Genomic DNA, 18,342 nt, shown 5'->3' on the forward strand with positions numbered 1-18,342 from the left:
GGTGATGGGTATAGACCCAAGCGCCATCTGGAACTGTTCTGGGTCCATTAGGCACCTGGGGCGGAACCATCTGGTCAGTTCCGCAGCCCAGTGGCGGGGGGTTTGCATAACGGAAGACCAGCCACAGGAGATGATGGTCAGACCATGACAGGGGAACAATAGTTGGTGAACCCCCTCCCAAATCATCCAACCAATTTTGGGCACCAGGGACACATTATGTGGAGAGAGATTTTTAGTGGGCATGATTTTATGTGCTGCCTGTAACCTGTGAATGGGGCTTTGCTTGTTTGTGCAGCCCTGTTGCTGGCATGCCGCAACCTGGTACTGGTTCACAGCCTGTGGGTTGGGGACCCCTGCAATAGGACCATTCACAACCTTGTAAAATTCTGCATTTTTATATGACAACTCTTTCAGAATTGGGCATATATGAACATATGTTAATCAAAATTTAATCATCACACATCAAATTGGATAGGAGAAATCCATTCTTTGATCTTGAAACTTCTTTTCTCCATATCAAGTTTTGCATATGAATGAAGTTAAATCAAGGTGTGGGATATCCTTCCAAATTCCTGCAAGGTAAACAAAAAATCCCCAGAAAAGAACACTTTGCAAATAATGTAAACATGTTTCATTAAATCTGAATAGAAAAAGCCAGTTATGTTTTTTCCCTTATTAAATGTTCCTTCTTGTTCATCTCAGGTCTCAGTAAAATGATGTAACATTTGGGGGAAAATATACACCCCAGTAAACCAGCACTGGAAGATAAGACAGAAAAGATCTCCACAGCTACCATGTATTTCCCTTTAGTGCTCAGGTACGTTGGAACAAATGATAACCAAACGCTGCAAAAGACCAACATGCTGAAAGTTATAAACTTAGCCTCATTAAAACTGCTGGGCAGCTTCCTGGCTTGGAAAGCAATATTAAAGCTGACAATAGCCAGGAATCCCATGTAACCCAGGACACAGTAAAACATGATCACTGAGCCCTCATTGCATTCCATTATGATTTCTCCCTTCAGTGAGTGCAGGTCTGTATCTGGGAAAGGGGGAGAGGTACTCAGCCAAACACTGCAAATTCCCACCTGGATGAAGGAACCCAAAAGGACAATAAAATTAGCCAGTCCTTTCCCTACCCACTTCCTCATTTTGGATCCTGGTTTGGTTGCCACAAATGCCATAATCACAGTCATGGTTTTTGCCAATACAGACGAAAGGGCCACAGAGAAGATAATGCCAAAAGTCATTTGCCGGAGAAGGCAGGTCATCTTTTCAGGTCTTCCCATGAAGAGGAAGGAGCAGAGGAAGCAGAGGAGAAGGGAGAGGAGGAGGATACAAGTAAGGCTCCAGTTGTTGGCTTTAACAATTGGAGTCTCTCGATGCATCCAAAAGATTCCAAGCACAAAAATTGTAATCAAAGAGAAAACAAGAGCCATTGTAATAAAGAGGATTCCTAAAGGTTCATTATAAGAGAGATAGGTAGACACTTTGGGAATACATTGATTTTGGATATTGTTGGGATATTCATTTTCTGGACATTTCATGCAGACATCCATATCTGGAAAAAAGAAAAAAGAATATAATTTTCCAATATACCAAACTTTCTATCAGTACTAAATATACAGAGCACAATTGATGTTGATACCAGTTACCTATTTTGTAAAGAAAGGATAGCAATTATTTTTTTAATGCAAACACATACGTCAGTCTCATAACATATATTTAAGGGTGTTTTTTGAAAATCAAATAAAACCGTTTCCTGTTCCCTCTGTTCATTTGTAAAATGAGGAGATTACTATTAACTCTTAAGTGCCATTCCAGTTTGGATTAGCAGTATTTACAGCTTCAGAGACAACTAAATTTGATGAAATACTTTGTACTAATAGATAAATTTGATATTGTATTTTAAGTAATAGATGGAATAAAAAATTGGAGAACCCAATTTTATCTAAACTATGGAAATCAATAGGCATACCCAAATTAAAAATTTTAAGAGATCATAGACTATTTTTATTTGATAAAACTGTTTTTTTTTCTGGAAAAGAGTAAATTCTCATATTACTGCAGATGTAAAGAGAATAGTGCTTCACTGGATTATATTTTTTCACATTTTATGTGTGAATTTGTGGTTTATGTTAAGTTGACTATGAGATAAAATTTAATATTTTTAGTTGTAGCCTATGAACGAATTCCACTAAAATTCATGTATGCACTGCTGATTACACTACAATATGTCATCATAAAAAAACTTTTCTTTAAAATTTTAATTTCATACATTAATGCCTGAGAAGTAGATAAATGAGAGAAAAAGATAGAGGGAGAAAAAGCAAGAGAAGGGGAAATCTTTTTTCTTGTCTTGCATTGTTTTTTCTGTTGTTCATATATAGGAGTAACTCAAAAAATTAGAATATTGTGCAAAAGTTCATTTATTTCAGTAATGCAACTTAAAAGGGGAAGCTAATATATGAGATATACTCATTACATGCAAAGCAAGATAGTTCAAGCCGTAATTTGTCATAATTGTGATGATTATGGCATACAGCTCATGAAAACCCCAAATCCACAATCTCAGAAAATTAGAATATTTTTTTATTTTTTTTATTTTAATTCCATTTATATCCCGCCCTTCTCTGAAGACTCAGGGCGGCTTACAAGCATAGCAGTAGCCTTCATTCTATGTATATGCCTGCTTATTAGGGCTTTCACACACACAACAAGTGGCATTATTACAAAGTCAGCTTAATTGCCCCCAACAATCTGGGTCCTCATTTTACCTACCTCGGAAGGATGGAAGGCTGAGTCAACCTTGAGCCTGGTGGGATGCGAACCTGCACTAATTGCAGGCAGCTGGTGTTACTTAAGGAGGCATTAGCCCACTGCTCCACCAAGGCTCTTATTACAGGCAATCAATAAAACAAGGAGTGTACATAGAACAATATCGGACCTCTGAAAAGTATAAGCATGCATATGTACTCAGTACTTGGTTTGGGCCCATTTTGCAGCAAATTACTGCCTCAATGCGGCGTGGCATGGAAGCTATCAGTCTGTGGCACTGCTGAGGTGTTATAGAAGACCAGGATGCTTCAATAGCAGCCTTCAGCTCTTCTGCATTGTTCGGTCTCATGTCTCTCATCTTTCTCTTGGCAATGCCCCATAGATTCTCTATGGGGTTCAGGTCAGGCGAGTTTGCTGGCCAATCAAGCACAGTAATCCCATGGTCATTGAAACAGGTTTTGGTACTTTTGGCAGTGTGGGCAGGTGCCAAGTCCTGCTGGAAAATGAAGTCAGCTCGTCTGCCGAAGGAAGCATGAAGTACTCCAAAATCTCCTGGTAGACGGCTGCATTGACCCTGGACTTAATGAAGCACAGTGGACCAACACCAGCAGATGACATGGCTCCCCAAATCAACACAGACTGGAGACTTCACACTGGACTTCAAGCATCTTGCAGTGTGTGCCTCTCCATTCTTCCTCCAGAATCTGGGTCCTTGGTTTCCAAATGAGATGCAAAAGTTGCTCTCATCAGAAAAGAGGACTTTGGACCACTGAGCAGCAGACCCGGTCTGTTTTTCTTTAGCCCAGGTAAGACGCTTCTGACATTGTTTGTTGTTCAGGAGCGGCTTGACAAGAGGAATACGACATTTGAAGCCCATGTCCAGGATCCGTCTGTGTGTGGTAGCTCTTGATGCACTGACTCCAGCCTCAGTCCACTCCTTGTGAAAGTCCCCAACACTTTTGAATGGCCTTTTCCTGACAATCCTCTCCAGGCTGCGGTCATCCCTGCTGCTTGTGCACCTTTTTCTTCCACGCTTTTCCTTCCCACATAACTTTCTATTCATGTGCTTTGATACAGCACTTGGGGAACATCCAACTTCTTTTGCAATTACCTTTTGAGGTTTTCCCTCCTTATGGAGGGTGTCAATTATGGTTTTCTGCACAACTGTCAGGTCAGCAGTCTTCCCCATGATTGTGATTCCTACTGAACCAGACTGAGAGACCATTTAAAGGCTCAGGAACCCTTTGCAGGTGTTATGGCTTAATTAGCTGATTAGAGTGGGACACTTTGAGCCTAGAATATTGCACCTTTTCACTTTCAGGCCCCACACCCTTAATTGCTCCACCACGCCCTCACCCTACTTAACTACCGCCTCCCATGGTTCCCTCCTTTTGGCTCCCGTCCCACCACCATTGCAGCCGGTAAGCCACCCCCCAGCCCAAACCACCCTCCCTTCCCCCAGAGCTCCGCATATGTTCATCTTTCCCCTCGCCTCCCCAGACCGCCGCGAGTTGTGCCCTGAGCCCCTCCCCGGCCCACCGGTAGTCTCTGCCACCCCCTGGGCCACCCTGGCGCCCGTTCCTGTTCTGCCGCTCGGGCGCTGGGCAACCACCGGCCGCTCCATCGTACGGCCTCTTCCCGGCCTCCTGGTTGGTCCCAGGCTGCTGGGCCGCGTCGGCATCCCCGCCCTTCTCTCCAGTCCCTGGAGGCCAGCAGATCGCTCCGTGGCCGCGCTCGGTGGCCGCACTCCTTCCCGGCTTGTCGGCAGCTTCCGGGGGCCGGCAGGCTGGTCCGCGGCCTCCCCAGCTGACAGGCGGGCTGCCGCTGCGCTGTCCCCTCAGCTGCTTTTCCCCCCGGACTGTCGGTATGGCGTGGGCGCGGGTGGCCATTTCCGGAGCCCGGCAGCTCGTCGGAGAGGCAAGGAGGCCGGCGAACGTCCCTGGAGGCCGGTAGGTCGCTCTGTGGAGGGCGGGCGGTTGCTGGGGTGCTGGGGGGGCCGTGCGCTGTCCCGGCCCTCCGGGAGACCACGGGCGCCGGCGGCAGGTTTCGGGGCCTGGCGGGTTGCTCCGCGGCCCCACTGAATGTCGGGCGTGCCGGGCCCGACATGCCGCCCCCCCTACCAAGGGTCCTCCTGCAGATGTAGAGAACAAAGTCACACAATCATTCACCCCACATACATCACCATTACCCCTACCTCCCGGTTTGTTAGGGTGAGCACGGTGGAATGCCCGGACTAAGCGTGGGGCATGGACGTCTCCCCGCAACACCCATGTTGCTTCCTCCACCGGGTACCCCTTCCACCGAAGGAGATACTGTACGGCGCCCCTCTGCACCCTGGAGTCCAACACCTCCTGCACCTCGTATTGATCAGCATGTACCGGCCCGGGGCCCCCCTCCCCAGCCGCTGCAGTGGCCGCGGAAGCAGGCTTTAGCAGGCTACTGTGAAATACTGGGTGGACCTTACCCAAGAACTTCGGCAACCGCAATCGCACCGTCACTGGGTTTACCACTTGCACCACCCGGAACGGCCCGAGGTACTTAGGTCCCAGCTTGCGGCACGGGACCTGTAACCGTAAATACTTGGTGGACAAGTAGACCAGGTCCCCCACCCGTGGTGTAACAAAAGGCCTCCGTTTCTTGTCTACCTGTGCCTTGGCTGCAGCGGCGGACCGATCTAACGCATCCTTTGCAGCTCCCCATGCGGCCTTGATTTGTCGCATCCATTCCTGCGGTGAGCACGTAGGCCCCTCCTCCTGGGCGCAGTCAGCGAAGGGAACGAAGTCATGGCCGGCGACCACCCGATATGGAGAGAAGCCAGTACTGCTATGAACCGCATTATTGTACGCCACTTCGGCGAGCGGTAACAGGTCCACCCAGTCAGTTTTCTGGAAAGAAACGTAGCTCCGTAGATACCGTTCTACGGCGGCGTTGGCACATTCTGCGGCCCCGTTGGTGCTGGGGTGATAGGCCGTACTCAGCCCCTGCGATGAGCCGATATGACGCAGGAACTCTCCAGAACCGGGCTGTGAACTGCACCCCCCTGTCCGAGATCACACGCCGCGGCACTCCATGCAATCGGTACACTTGCATGAGAAACAGCCATGCCAGCCGGTGAGCTGATGGCAACCCCTTACAAGGAACAAAGTGTGCCTGCTTGGAAAACAGGTCGACCACTGTCCAAATGACAGTGTGACCCTTGCTCTCTGGGAGGTCCACAACAAAGTCCATGGCGATGTCTTGCCATGGCCGAGTCGGGTCAGCCACCTGCTGCAACAGCCCCAAAGGCTTCCCAACTTGGGGTTTTGTGGTAGCACAAACATGGCAATGCCGTACATACTCCTCGATGTCACTCTTCATGCGGGGCCACCAGAATTGACGACGTGCCAGATGTAAAGTTTTCACGAACCCGAAATGTCCTGCCTGCTTGGTGTCGTGACAGCCATAAAGAACGCGTGGCCGCACAGTTTCAGGTACATACAATCGTGTTCCATGCCATGCCAGGCCTTCCCGCATAGTCAATAGTCCCGGATTACTCCGTAACCAGGCGTCCTCGTGCAGGGCCCTTTGGATGGCCTGGTTCAAATCCTCCTCCGTCACCTGTCCAACATTCCCTGAACCAACCCCCTTCTCCACCAGTGTCGGGATGAGCGCCTGCACCACCTCCTCCCTCTTGCTGTCAAATTGTGGCATGCGGGACAAAGCATCCGCCAAAAAGTTCCGACCCCCCGGCACATACTTCAACACGAACCGGAAGCGACGGAAGTATAATGCCCACCGGACGTGCTTAGGCGACAAGCGGCGAGGGGTCTGTAGGGCCTCCAAGTTTTTATGGTCCGTCCACAGTTCAAATGGATGGGAGGCCCCTTCCAGGAGGTGCCGCCAGGTCTCCAAGGCCCAACGGACCGCAAAAGCCTCCTTCTCCCACACCGCCCAGGCCCGTTCAGTGGGAGTCAGTTTCTTGGAGGCATAAGCGCACGGCCGCAGGACCCCGGAACTGCTCCGCTGAAGGAGGATGGCCCCAAGAGCAACATCGCTCGCATCCGCCTGTACGACATAAGCCAGGTCGAGGTCGGGGTGTCGCAAAACGGGCTCTTTAGCGAAGAGGGACTTTAATTCCTCAAATGCCCGCTGACACGCTGTGGACCACTCCAATTTAAGCCCTGGTCGTGGGCGTGTCTTTAATTGTCGTGTGCGAAGAAGATCCGTTAATGGCAGGGCGATGGCCGCGAAGCGTGGAATGAACTGTCTGTAGAAGTTGGCAAAGCCAAGGAAACTTTGCAACTGTCGACGGGTCCACGGAGCCTGCCACTGTTGAATGGCGTGTACCTTTCTAGGATCCATCTCCACCCCTGCCGCCGATATACGATACCCGAGGTAGTCCAGCTGGGCCCTATGGAACTCACACTTGGACAGTTTAACATAGAGCTGCGCTTCCCGCAGTCTTGTCAATACTTGGCGCACAAGGAGTACATGCTCCTCCAAGGTGTCCGAGTAAATAAGGATGTCGTCCAAGTACACCAAAACTCCCCGGTACAGGAACTCATGCAAGACCTGGTTGATCAATTGCATGAATACAGCTGGGGCTCCCTGTAAGCCAAACGGCATCACTCGGAACTGGAAACTATCAAGGGGACAATTAAACGCAGTCTTCCACTCGTCCCCGGCTCTGACCCTCACCCGGTAGTAGGCCTCCCTCAGGTCCAACTTGGTGAATACCCGGCCTGTCGCCAAGTGGGCCAACAGGTCCTTCATCAAAGGAAGGGGATAGAGGTGCTCCACGCACACCGCGTTAACCCCCCGGTAGTCCACACACAAGCGCAGGCCCCCATCCTTCTTCTCGCGAAAGAGCACCGGCGCCGCCACCCGAGACCGTGCTGGTTGGATAAACCCTCTCTCCAGGTTTTTATCTATGTACTGCCGTAACTCCTGCATCTCCTTCGGGGACATGGCGTACATACGGGGCTTAGGCAGTCTGGCATCAGGTTCGAACTCGATGGCACAATCCGTCGGCCGGTGGGGTGGTAACGAATCGCACTCCCGTTCATCGAAGACGTCCATTAAGTCAGAATAAACTCGGGGTACGTGCACCTTCGAGTCATCCATGGCCCCGGAAGCCTTCTCCCGCGTCCCCGTGTCGTCCGGCCCCAGAAAGGAATGGTGGAGAGGGGGCTCGGGGCCCAGACCCAAACGAAGATGACGGCAACCCCCCTCCAACCAAATCGTGGGGCCCCATTTGTCAAGCCAGGTAAGGCCCAGGATAACAGCTTCAGTCATAGAGGGCACCACAACAAAGCGCAAAGTCTCCCAATGGGCCCCCAACTCCAGCCGGACTGGTTCGGTAACATGAGTGATAGGAGCCCCCCCAAGGAGCGACCCATCCACTTGCTGGAAGCGAAGGGGAGTTACCAAGCGTTGCAGCCGGATGCCCACTGTAGCTGCTGTTTTCCGGTTGATAAGACACTGGGTGCTCCCTGAATCGATCAAAGCCCTAACCGCCCGTCTCTGCCCAGACACGGGGCTCACCAGTACCACTGGGAACACGAAGGGCCACATCGGGGCGCTTACCATTGGATCCTCCTCCAGCTCCAGATCCTCAAGGTCTTCTGTCACCGTGGGCTGGGCGGTTACGGGTCCGGTCGCCAAGGGAGGAGTCATCACCCGACGAGTGTCATCGGCTGCCTGATAAGCAGTTCGGGACCGCTCCGAGGTCTTCCTGGCAGGCAAAGCCCGTGTCGAGGTCGCAGGGGGAACCATTCGGGCCGGCGGAAGTGGGCATTCAGCCGCCCGATGACCCGGCTGGTCACACCGAAAACACCTAATACCAGGCCGCGGTGGCTGTACGGAGGGGGCTTTGGCCGCCGGCAAGTCAGGCCGCTCCTCCACCTTCGCTCTTTCGGCCGGCCGCCGGGCTCCGGTCACCCCCTCAGACCTTCCTCGAGTATCCTGTAAGCCAATGTCCAACTCAACAGCCACCCGGAACCAGTCCTGCAGACGGGCCGGTACCCCCCTTACCACGCAAGCTCGCCACAAGGCACTGTCTAGCCCAGCCTTGAAGTGATGCACAAGAAGACGTTCTGGCCAGGACCGTAGCCTCCCGGCCACCTTCCGGAACTCCCCAACATAACGCACCGCCAGTCTTCCTTGCTGGCGCAGATCCAACACCTCGGCCTCGGCGCGGAGCACCCGTGAGATATCCTCAAAACGGGCCCGTAGAGCCTCCAGGAAAAGACCAAGGTCCCCGAGCTCACGGGCATGATCACCGTATAGGTCGGCCGCCCAGGCCGCGGCCTCTCCTTGTAGACACGCCGTCACGGCCACTACCATCACCCACTGGGACGTGTAGGCCGGCCCGTACTGGTCCATATGGTTAATCACCTGGCCCAGAAACATTGCCAGGTGGTCTGGATGACCATCATAGACCGCGGTCAGGGGCGGTGGGCCCCACGCCAGCCCTGGACCCCAAGGACCAAGCGGCATCCCCTGGACTGGAACCCCCCCATCTAATCGTAACGGCTGTTGTCTCGGTCTTCCGGCCACACTATCCCAGGGAGCCGTGCCGCTTGGTACTGCCGTTGCGGGAGCCGGGACCTCGGGTCCCCCGTGGACCTCAGGTTGACGGACCGGGCCCTGAAACCTCGGGCTGTCCATACGGAAGCGGGGCGGGCTAGACCGCCGAGTGGGAGCACCTGGGAGGGACCACTGCCCCTGGTCTGACTCATCTGGAACAGACCAGAACCCAGGCTCCCGACCCCTCACTTCCCCGAATCGCTCTCTGAGAACCTCCATGGTACGGCTGCCCGGGGCGGTGGAGTAGCTCCATTCTTCACCGCTGTCCTCCATGAAACACCGCTCCCTCCACTCTGTAGACGCACCTTTGGGCCAGGTCGTCTGGCCTTGGCCGAGCCTTTTGTGATCCCCATCAGAGTGTGTCCACCGATCTCTGCTGCGGCCCCTCACTCCAGCCTCCTGAGGCCCCGTACCAGGGCCGTCGAGAGGGGGAGGCCTTTCCTTCCGCCGCACCGAGGGCAATGCCTCCTCCCCCACCTCCACCGACTCCAGGAGCCCAGCCGCAGCTCCAGCTTCCTCCTGCTCCTCAGCCAGGGGTGCAGGATCCTCCGTACCTTCTGCCATAGCAAACTCCCAGGGAGCGCTCTTCAAAGAGTAAAGGAACGCTGACTTACTTTCAGGCCCCGTCCGACGAGCCACCAAAAATAATGAATCCGGAACGGGAGCTGGTTCTCCTAAGCCACGTTTATTATTCTCATAAACAGTTGCTCGAAGACAGACGAAGTCAGCGTTGATTTCACAGCACAATCAACGCTGTTAAGTAACCGGCAAAGCCGACACCCACCACCACACCCTTAATTGCTCCACCACGCCCTCACCCTACTTAACTACCGCCTCCCATGGTTCCCTCCTTTTGGCTCCCGTCCCACCACCATTGCAGCCGGTAAGCCACCCCCCCAGCCCAAACCACCCTCCCTTCCCCCAGAGCTCCGCATATGTTCATCTTTCCCCTTGCCTCCCCAGACCGCCGCGGGTTGTGCCCTGAGCCCCTCCCCGGCCCACCGGTAGTCTCTGCCACCCCCTGGGCCACCCTGGCGCCCGTTCCTGTTCTGCCGCTCGGGCGCTGGGCAACCACCGGCCGCTCCATCGTATGGCCTCTTCCCGGCCTCCTGGTTGGTCCCAGAGGCTGCTGGGCCGCGTCGGCATCCCAGCCCTTCTCTCCAGTCCCTGGAGGCCAGCAGATCGCTCCGTGGTCGTGCTCGGCGGCCGCACTCCTTCCCGGCTTGTCGGCAGCTTCTGGGGGCCGGCAGGCTGGTCCGCGGCCTCCCCAGCTGACAGGCGGGCCGCCGCTGCGCTGTCCCCTCAGCTGCTCCTCCCCCCGGACTGTCGGGACGGCGTGGGTGCGGGCGGCCATTTCCGGAGCCCGGCAGCTCGTCAGAGAGGTGAGGAGGCCGGCGAACGTCCCTGGAGGCCGGTAGGTCGCTCCGTGGCAGGCGGGCGGTTGCTGGGGTGCTGGGGGGGCCGTGCGCTGTCCCGGCCCTCCGGGAGACCATGGGCGCCGGCGGCAGGTTTCGGGGCCTGGCGGGTTGCTCCGCGGCCCCACTGAATGTCGGGCGTGCCGGGCCCGACATTCACAATATTCTAATTTACTGAGATTGTGGATTTGGGTTTTTCATGAGCTGTAAACCATAATCATCACAATTATGGCAAATCACGGTTTGAACTATCTTGCTTTGCATGTAATGAGTCTATCTCATATATTAGTTTCCCCTTTTAAGTTGCATTACTGAAATAAATGAACTTTTGCACAATATTCTAATTTTTTGAGTTTCACCTGTAATTCTCCTTAAATAAATCTGGACTGGATTTTTGCTGGCCAGTTAGCCAAAGTCCTCACATCTCTTGCCTACCTATATCATCAGAGATCTGCCCTTCTGAACATGGCACACAATCATAGCAACAAAATTTCTCTCCTTCCTTCTTCTTTCTCCTGGAGCCTGGATAGCAATGGTCATTGCACACAGAAATAGGAAGCCCCTGAACAGTAAAAGGTGTGAGAAAATCAAAAGATAAAATACCTGCATTAATACAGCTTTCTCAAAAATGAAACCCACAACCAGGATGAAGAAGCAGAAGAAAATAAAAAATGAGGAAACTTGAGTAAATGAGAAGGATTTGCTTTGACTTCTTTGGATGTTCTAAAAGAGGACCTGAATGGCTGAAATTTATATTTTCATAGGATCTGGCAGGTGTTTGGATTAGTCCTAATAGATTCATTAGTTAATATTTTTCCTGAACATGAACAAATGCAATCCAGGTTCTTTTGCACCCAGAATGTTTAAAAATAGAATGTGATATTACAGGTGGGTCCCGACATACAACCACAATGGGATGCAGAATTTTAGTCATAAGATGTTGCAGCTGGAAGTTAAGCCACTATGGGAAAATTTCAATTTTGCAATCATTTTTAAAATGGATGTAAACTAAATCACTATTGTTAATTCAAGCACGTGTTGATTAAAAAAAATTCTGCCAAATGGGCAGTGTTTGCTAGAAACTAAGTCTGCAAATCATGATCATATGACCAAGGGACACTGCAGCTGTTTATAAATCTGAGCCAGTGGCCATGTGCCTCAAATGTGATCATGTGACAACAATGGAGGCAACAGTCTCAACTATGAAGACAGGTCATAAATAGCTTTTTTTCCAGTCAATAACAAATTTTGAAGAGTGTTAAATGACCCATTGTAAGTCTAGTACTATGTGTAGTTTCATTGGCAATCCGTGTATTCCAAGCACAATTGGAAGCATTTGCCATAAACCTGCCATGGAGTCATTAATGTTCAATACTATATAAAAAGTGTTCTGGCTCATCACCTTGAAAACATCCAACATTAACTCTTCCCCATAATGGCTACTGAATGGTAAGTAATATTTTTCTCTTATTGACAATCTGCTGATTTTGCTGTCAAAGCTGATTCTTTGGCAGTGTTGTACTCTGGACATGAATGGGAGCACATAGGAATGACCTATGGCATCTTTCAGACAACCATGCACCCAGCTGGGAAGAGGAATCTTGAAGATTGCATTCCCCTGTGGACATGGTTGAAAAATCACTGGTCATCCATCTTTCCTCTCGGTAGTTCACTTTCTTAAGCTTGTGTGGGTTTGAACCTCACTTTTTTAAATTTCTGTTTTTCTTTGCTTCTCATTTCTAAAATTTGACTGGCTGGTTGAATGCTAATTTATTTTAAACCCCTGTTTGGACCCCATGGTTTTTGGTTTTTTGTCTCTCTCCTTTGATCTATTTTCTTGTTTTGAATAACTTTTGTTTTTCCATAAGGAAATCATGGTGTATTCCTGAGTAGTGAAAGTGCTTTCCCTTGATTTGTATTTTTAGTGGACTAAAGGGATTTTGTATTTTATTAATTTGCAAAAACTTGTACCTTTTTTTTAATCTTGTGGATTAAAATATCCAGAAAATATATTCCCTGATTTTCTGTCTACTTTCTCATTCTGTGGGATGTTACTTCAACATTTCTTGTTTCCTGTCTTTGAAAAATTCTATTACTTACCATTACTAAGTTACACTGAGCAACAATTATCAGATTATACATAAGGTAATGTGGCTGGTATCTGAAAAAAGACCATTTGGTAATATATGATCCCTAGTTGAAAGACTTTGATGAAGTGATAATGGCTGCAGAAAATATTCAGATAAAAGTAACTGTAGATAAATCAGATTCACAAAAGGACTGTGATCTGAAAGTAGCAGAAAGAAACATGGACCTTAAAGATTTAGAACAGACTCAATTGCACATGCCTCTCTAAAATTCAAGCCTGCAGTCTTTTACAACAGTAGAAAACTGAATAGATGTGATACATTGGTTTTCCTTAAGAGGTTTGAAAAAGATTGGGAAACTGATTTATCACAGTTAACTGGAAAACCATCTCATCTGGACTTTTTTAGGAATACAGACTGACTTTGTAGATTGGACTTATCACATTTAATCAGGAAACAATTGATAAGAGATGGCATTAAGAAACAAATGTGAATATTTGATGCAGGATGAATCAGTGTTATCTCTTGAGATAATCTGGGATAGATAAGAAGCCATGGTAAATGCTATAAGTTGATTACAATAACAGTTTGTTAACAGAAGATTTTGAAAGTTTAATCTTTATTATTATCATTATTGTTGTTGTTCCTGTTAGCTATTTTGTCATTAATATAGCATATAGATGACAGATTAATACTTTGGAAATAGAATTAGTAGTTTAAAATTTGGAGGGGCCTGTTTCTCAACAGATGGGAAACTAACATTGTTTTAATATATTAGTGTTCAACTAGAGGGGATAATATGTGTATATGTGATAGTTTTATATGCACTTTTTAAAATGTCTTGTTCATTTTGTACTTTTTGTTTCCTTAAAAACATTTTTGGAAACTTGTATTTTAACTTTTTTTGAATAAAATTTTAAAAAAGATTAAAAAAAGAAAAGCTCCAAAAGACAGAAAAGTCATTTTCTTCCATTACTGCCATGTATTTGAAAGAGTACTTTTGTTATTAGTTGAGAATCTGCAACTTCTTCTCACCTGGTTAAAGCTTCTGTGCCAGACAATTTGATTGTCATTAAGAGTTAATTCTCTGCCCGGTGGAGCCCGAGGTTCCAAGGTTCCAACTTTGACTCGAGAAAAGGAATTATTGGGAAAAGTAATCCAGTTTACAACATCAAAACCCATAATCAGTTCTTTCTTTTCATCAAATGTAATAGTGTCTCCCATACTGTTGTTGAATATGATGCTTTTCAAGAAAGAATGAAACTATATTTTTTTTAAAAAAATAAAAGAAAGTAACAGCAAGACTTTGAAATCACAATCACATAAAATTATACGAAAGTGAACTATCCTGCTATGAAAAATGCAAATGGGGATTATGAGTGTCTTTGACTGTTTGGACAGCTCTCTGCATCCTTTCTCTTCTAAGAGAGAATGACTGGTCTAAGGTCACCAGTTGACCTTAGATTGGCCGAATTAGAAAACCTGCAGTTTTTTGATTGCATAGCATCTGAATGCACTCCATAATGAATAATCAAATAGTGCTTCTCAAATACCATTACAAAGTTGCCAGTCCTCATTGACATAGATATCCATCATCTACATATAATAACCTAAACCAAGCTTTAGAACTTTAGAATCTGAACTTTAGAAAGCATGGTTTTACCTTTACTACATTCTGAACCTCCAAATAAGAAAATAAAGCTTAATATATTATTCTTTCCCACTTCCCACTTTCCCAACATTACTTCACAGTTTGGTATGTTTTCTATGAAATTCAAAACAAATTAATGTGTAAAACTACATCTATTGGGGGGGGAAAAATGACCATCTCTGGAAAAAAGTCTATACGTTCTGTAGAATAGAAGAACACTTCCCTACCTAAAGCAATTATAACCTTTTAAATTAGTAGTTATATTGTTCCCCAATTTGGAAACAAATATCCCTGCAATACAACTACTGATGTAAAAGCTTTTATTTTCTGCAAAATGAAGTGCTTTTTATTTAACAGGATTCATTGGTATAACAGTGTTGTGTAGTAGCACCACTACATGATGCAATTAAACAAACATTTTTTTGTGTTAGAAAAAATAAAATAAAGTAAAAAGTACCTGCCAAGGTTTTAAATTCTGAATTATTAATCGTTCTGTTCCTGTTGCATTTCTCCATCTGGATCTGGACTTGAGTAAGGCATGAAAAGAATGTACCATAACATATACTGCATTATAAATGTTGTAACTGTGACCAGTCATGCTCATTTCAAATAATATACTTGGCACATTCTCTAACTTCTCATCCCCAGTGCATAATAGGTTGCTATTTTCATTTATCCTAGAAATGTGTAATGGGCACTCAAATGCCTGCTCCCAAAAATTCTGAATGAAATTGTCTTCTTTCACCCAAGATGGCCTTACAGTCTGAAGAAATTCTTGGAATCCAGGTGGCTCTTTTGAGCGAACTGTGAACGAAAGGGCACCATGGAAACTCTGTCTATCCCAAAGTCTGTGAAGAGACAGTGATTCAAAATTCCAATGGGATGTAACAATCCACACTTTACCCAAAGTTGGCAGTGAAGTAAAAGATGCTAGAAGGATGATCAATCTCAGATTTTCCATGGCTGGAGTTAGGGCATAGATTAAACACACTTTGACTTTATGCTCCATATAGAGTTGATCATATCTTAACTCCATTGATATCAAATGAATATATTCATCTATAAATGCCTTCGGTGGTGTTCTAAGTATAAAAGCATAACAAATGCTGTTTTGAGAAAGCAATGGTTCAATTTTCTGCAAAAACATGTCCCCATAGTCATCATCCACGGCCAATACCCCAATCCAATTCCATCCAAAATGCTGAAGTAATCGAATAACCCCAGTGAATTGATGCATTTCATTTGGGACCATCTGGTACAACGATGAAAATATATTTTTCTCACCATGTAGTGGAGAAAATTCTCCATAGGCAAGCTGAAAGGCAATATATACCAAATAATCAGAATAATTACATAAGAATATGAAATGGGATTCATTTTCATTGTAGCTAAGGAAGAAAGTCAGCACTGAAGTGTTGGTGAAATTATACATTTCAGTTCATACACATGCAATATTATGTCATTTAAAAGAGTTGCCTGTATGTTTCTGAGCCCATTTTAACTGATTGTAGAAACACTTAAAATATAGTACAAGATCAAAAGCCAGGTATTTATGATCAGCAAAAGCGTTCTAGTTTGATTTCCTGAAGTAGCATGTAGTGGACCAACCACATTAAAACTGAATTTCAACAGGAGTTTGCTAATATTCAATATTTGGAGGAAACTTCAAAGAGTTCTTAGTTTCTAAATATTTAAGCATTCATATAGTTTATTCATATTTATATTAACTCAATACAGAGTTCTCCTAGATTTTCCCCTATGAATGTGAACTTTGAAAAGATTTCTAAAGGTGCTTTAAGAATGGAAGAAATTAAAGAAACTTGGCATTTCCAGGGAGCCATCTCAAAGATCTACCTGTGGAATCTTGTAGTTAGCAAGGACTGTGGCCATAGTGAATGAGGTCTCTGTCATACGTCCTCCAATGGCAGCAATAAGTGTTTTCTTTAAATCACAAGTAAAGTTGGGAACAAACTTCTGCTGTGTAGAAAGTAAACTCAAGGTTGCCTTATAGGTTATCCTCGCAGGGAAGTAGTTGTTCACAATGTGGAAACCCAGTGTGATGTTCGGTAGGAGCTCAGGATTGCTATTGATCTCCTTTACAGCAAACACCAAAGCAAGGATGTGCTGATACATCTTTGGCAGAGAACTGCAATAAAAACTATCAATTTAATTAAACAACATAATAAGTATCTCCTAAGAACCATAGTAGCACAGTGGTTAGAATTCAGCATTACAAGCTAATTCTGCTGAATGCCAGCAGTTTGATTTTCACAGGTGCAAGCTTGACTCAGCCTTCCATCCTTCTGTTCTGTACCAGCCTGCTACCGGCCCTGCAGAAAAGGCAGGGACAACCCCTTTTACAAGAAGGCAAGAGGCTGGAATTACGCCTGCCAAATTTATAGCTACAAAAACAAACAAGACACGAACCAAGAAACAGGAGCTTTAAGAAACAGGAACTATCCAAGCGGTTGCCTTCAGCAAACCAGCCCTCCCACACATTCCCCTTATATAGAGTTCAGGGTGTGGCTTCTCTCTGCCTCCTTCCGAGGAGCCCCATTGCCTTCCTCTGTTTACTCCTAATTGACTGCCTCCTGCGTCAGGTGTCCTTGAACAGGGCCAGCTGTGGGTCATCTTCATCCACGCTGTCAGGCTCACACAGCTGGGTCTCCGTGGTGACCAAGTGGGAGGGGCCTGGCTGAGGGCTCTCATCAGCAAGATCTTCAACCCCCTCAGCAAGGTCTTCAACACCCCCCTTCTCCTCTTCTGAGTCGTCCAACCCAACTGCCGAACCCACAGGCTGACCCTGAATCACAACAACTTCTGAGGTGGGTAAAATGAGGACCCAGATTGTTGGGGGCAATACGCTGACTCTGTAAACCACTTAGGACTGTAAAGGACTGTGAAGCACTATATGTGTCTAAGTGCTATTGTTATTGCTAGCCTTCTCTTCTACTTGTGTACTCAAAGCTATGATATTGTATGCCATGGAGATCACCAGAAAGTGGCTCTCTGAGCAGCGGGGCATTTTTTCCCCCTCTCTGCCGACAAACAGCTGACTTTGCTGCCAAACCCAGTTCCCCAGATTTGAACAGGAACTCCTAGGAATGACCAGTGATAACCCTTTGATGACTGTACTTGCCTGAGAAGAGAAATCTAGAGGATTGTGAGTCTCATTAAAAGCAGCCAGTCAGGTCTCCAGCTTTTCTATTCGCTGTTTGTATTTTTAGGTGTGGCTTTGTTTTAACATCACCTTTTGAAGTTTAATGGTTAATACCCTGGCTGAATGCTGATTTGCTCTGTACTCCTTTGCTTGATTGCAAATGTAAACTTTTATTGTTTCATTCCAGATTTTTAAAACACTTTATATTTACTGGAAAGAAATCAGGGGCATGAGGGATTTTTTTTTTTTGCAGTGACAGTGACTTGATCTGCTTTATACTAGATTTTTACTCTATGGAGTTTTCATTTTGTTAGCCTTTCTAAAAGAATTCCATTGGTTGATTTTGCTTTTGTATATATTCTTCTATTCTTTTAAAAAATGTGGGAACTTTCCCTTTTTTCCCTATCCCTGTTGTGAAAATTATTATTGAATATCTATCCTCTCTGTCCTTAATGCTTAGATATAAGAGAGACTTGGACTACAGTAAAATCAAAGCAATGATAAATGAAGGATTTTGAATATTTGATATTATATATTCTCTACAATTCTCTACAAAAAGAGATATAAACAAGAAATAGGACGCAGATGTTTAAAATGTTAAAGCCTTCTTGGAAACTTTTGAAAAAACAATGTTTGACAACTTACAATTTTTAAATAAAAATTTAGATAAAATGTTTGATAAATT

The 18,342-nt window shown here is 46.6% G+C and overlaps 1 protein-coding gene across 1 annotated transcript; it reads right to left on the bottom strand.

The window, feature by feature from the left end:
* Positions 1-658: 658 nt before the first annotated feature.
* LOC308678716 (vomeronasal type-2 receptor 26-like) lies at positions 659-16,630 on the bottom strand (the record flags this gene model as incomplete). The annotated part of the gene is made up of 5 exons (XM_081345952.1): positions 659-1,560; positions 11,195-11,321; positions 13,882-14,109; positions 14,955-15,812; positions 16,352-16,630. The coding sequence occupies 5 exons, from the start codon at positions 16,628-16,630 to the stop codon at positions 659-661; spliced, it is 2,394 nt and encodes a 797-aa protein (XP_081202078.1).
* Positions 16,631-18,342: the final 1,712 nt, after the last annotated feature.

The sequence above is a fragment of the Vipera berus genome, assembly GCF_964194415.1.
Source record: "Vipera berus genome assembly, chromosome: Z".
In the NCBI taxonomy this organism is placed as follows: domain Eukaryota; kingdom Metazoa; phylum Chordata; class Lepidosauria; order Squamata; family Viperidae; genus Vipera; species Vipera berus.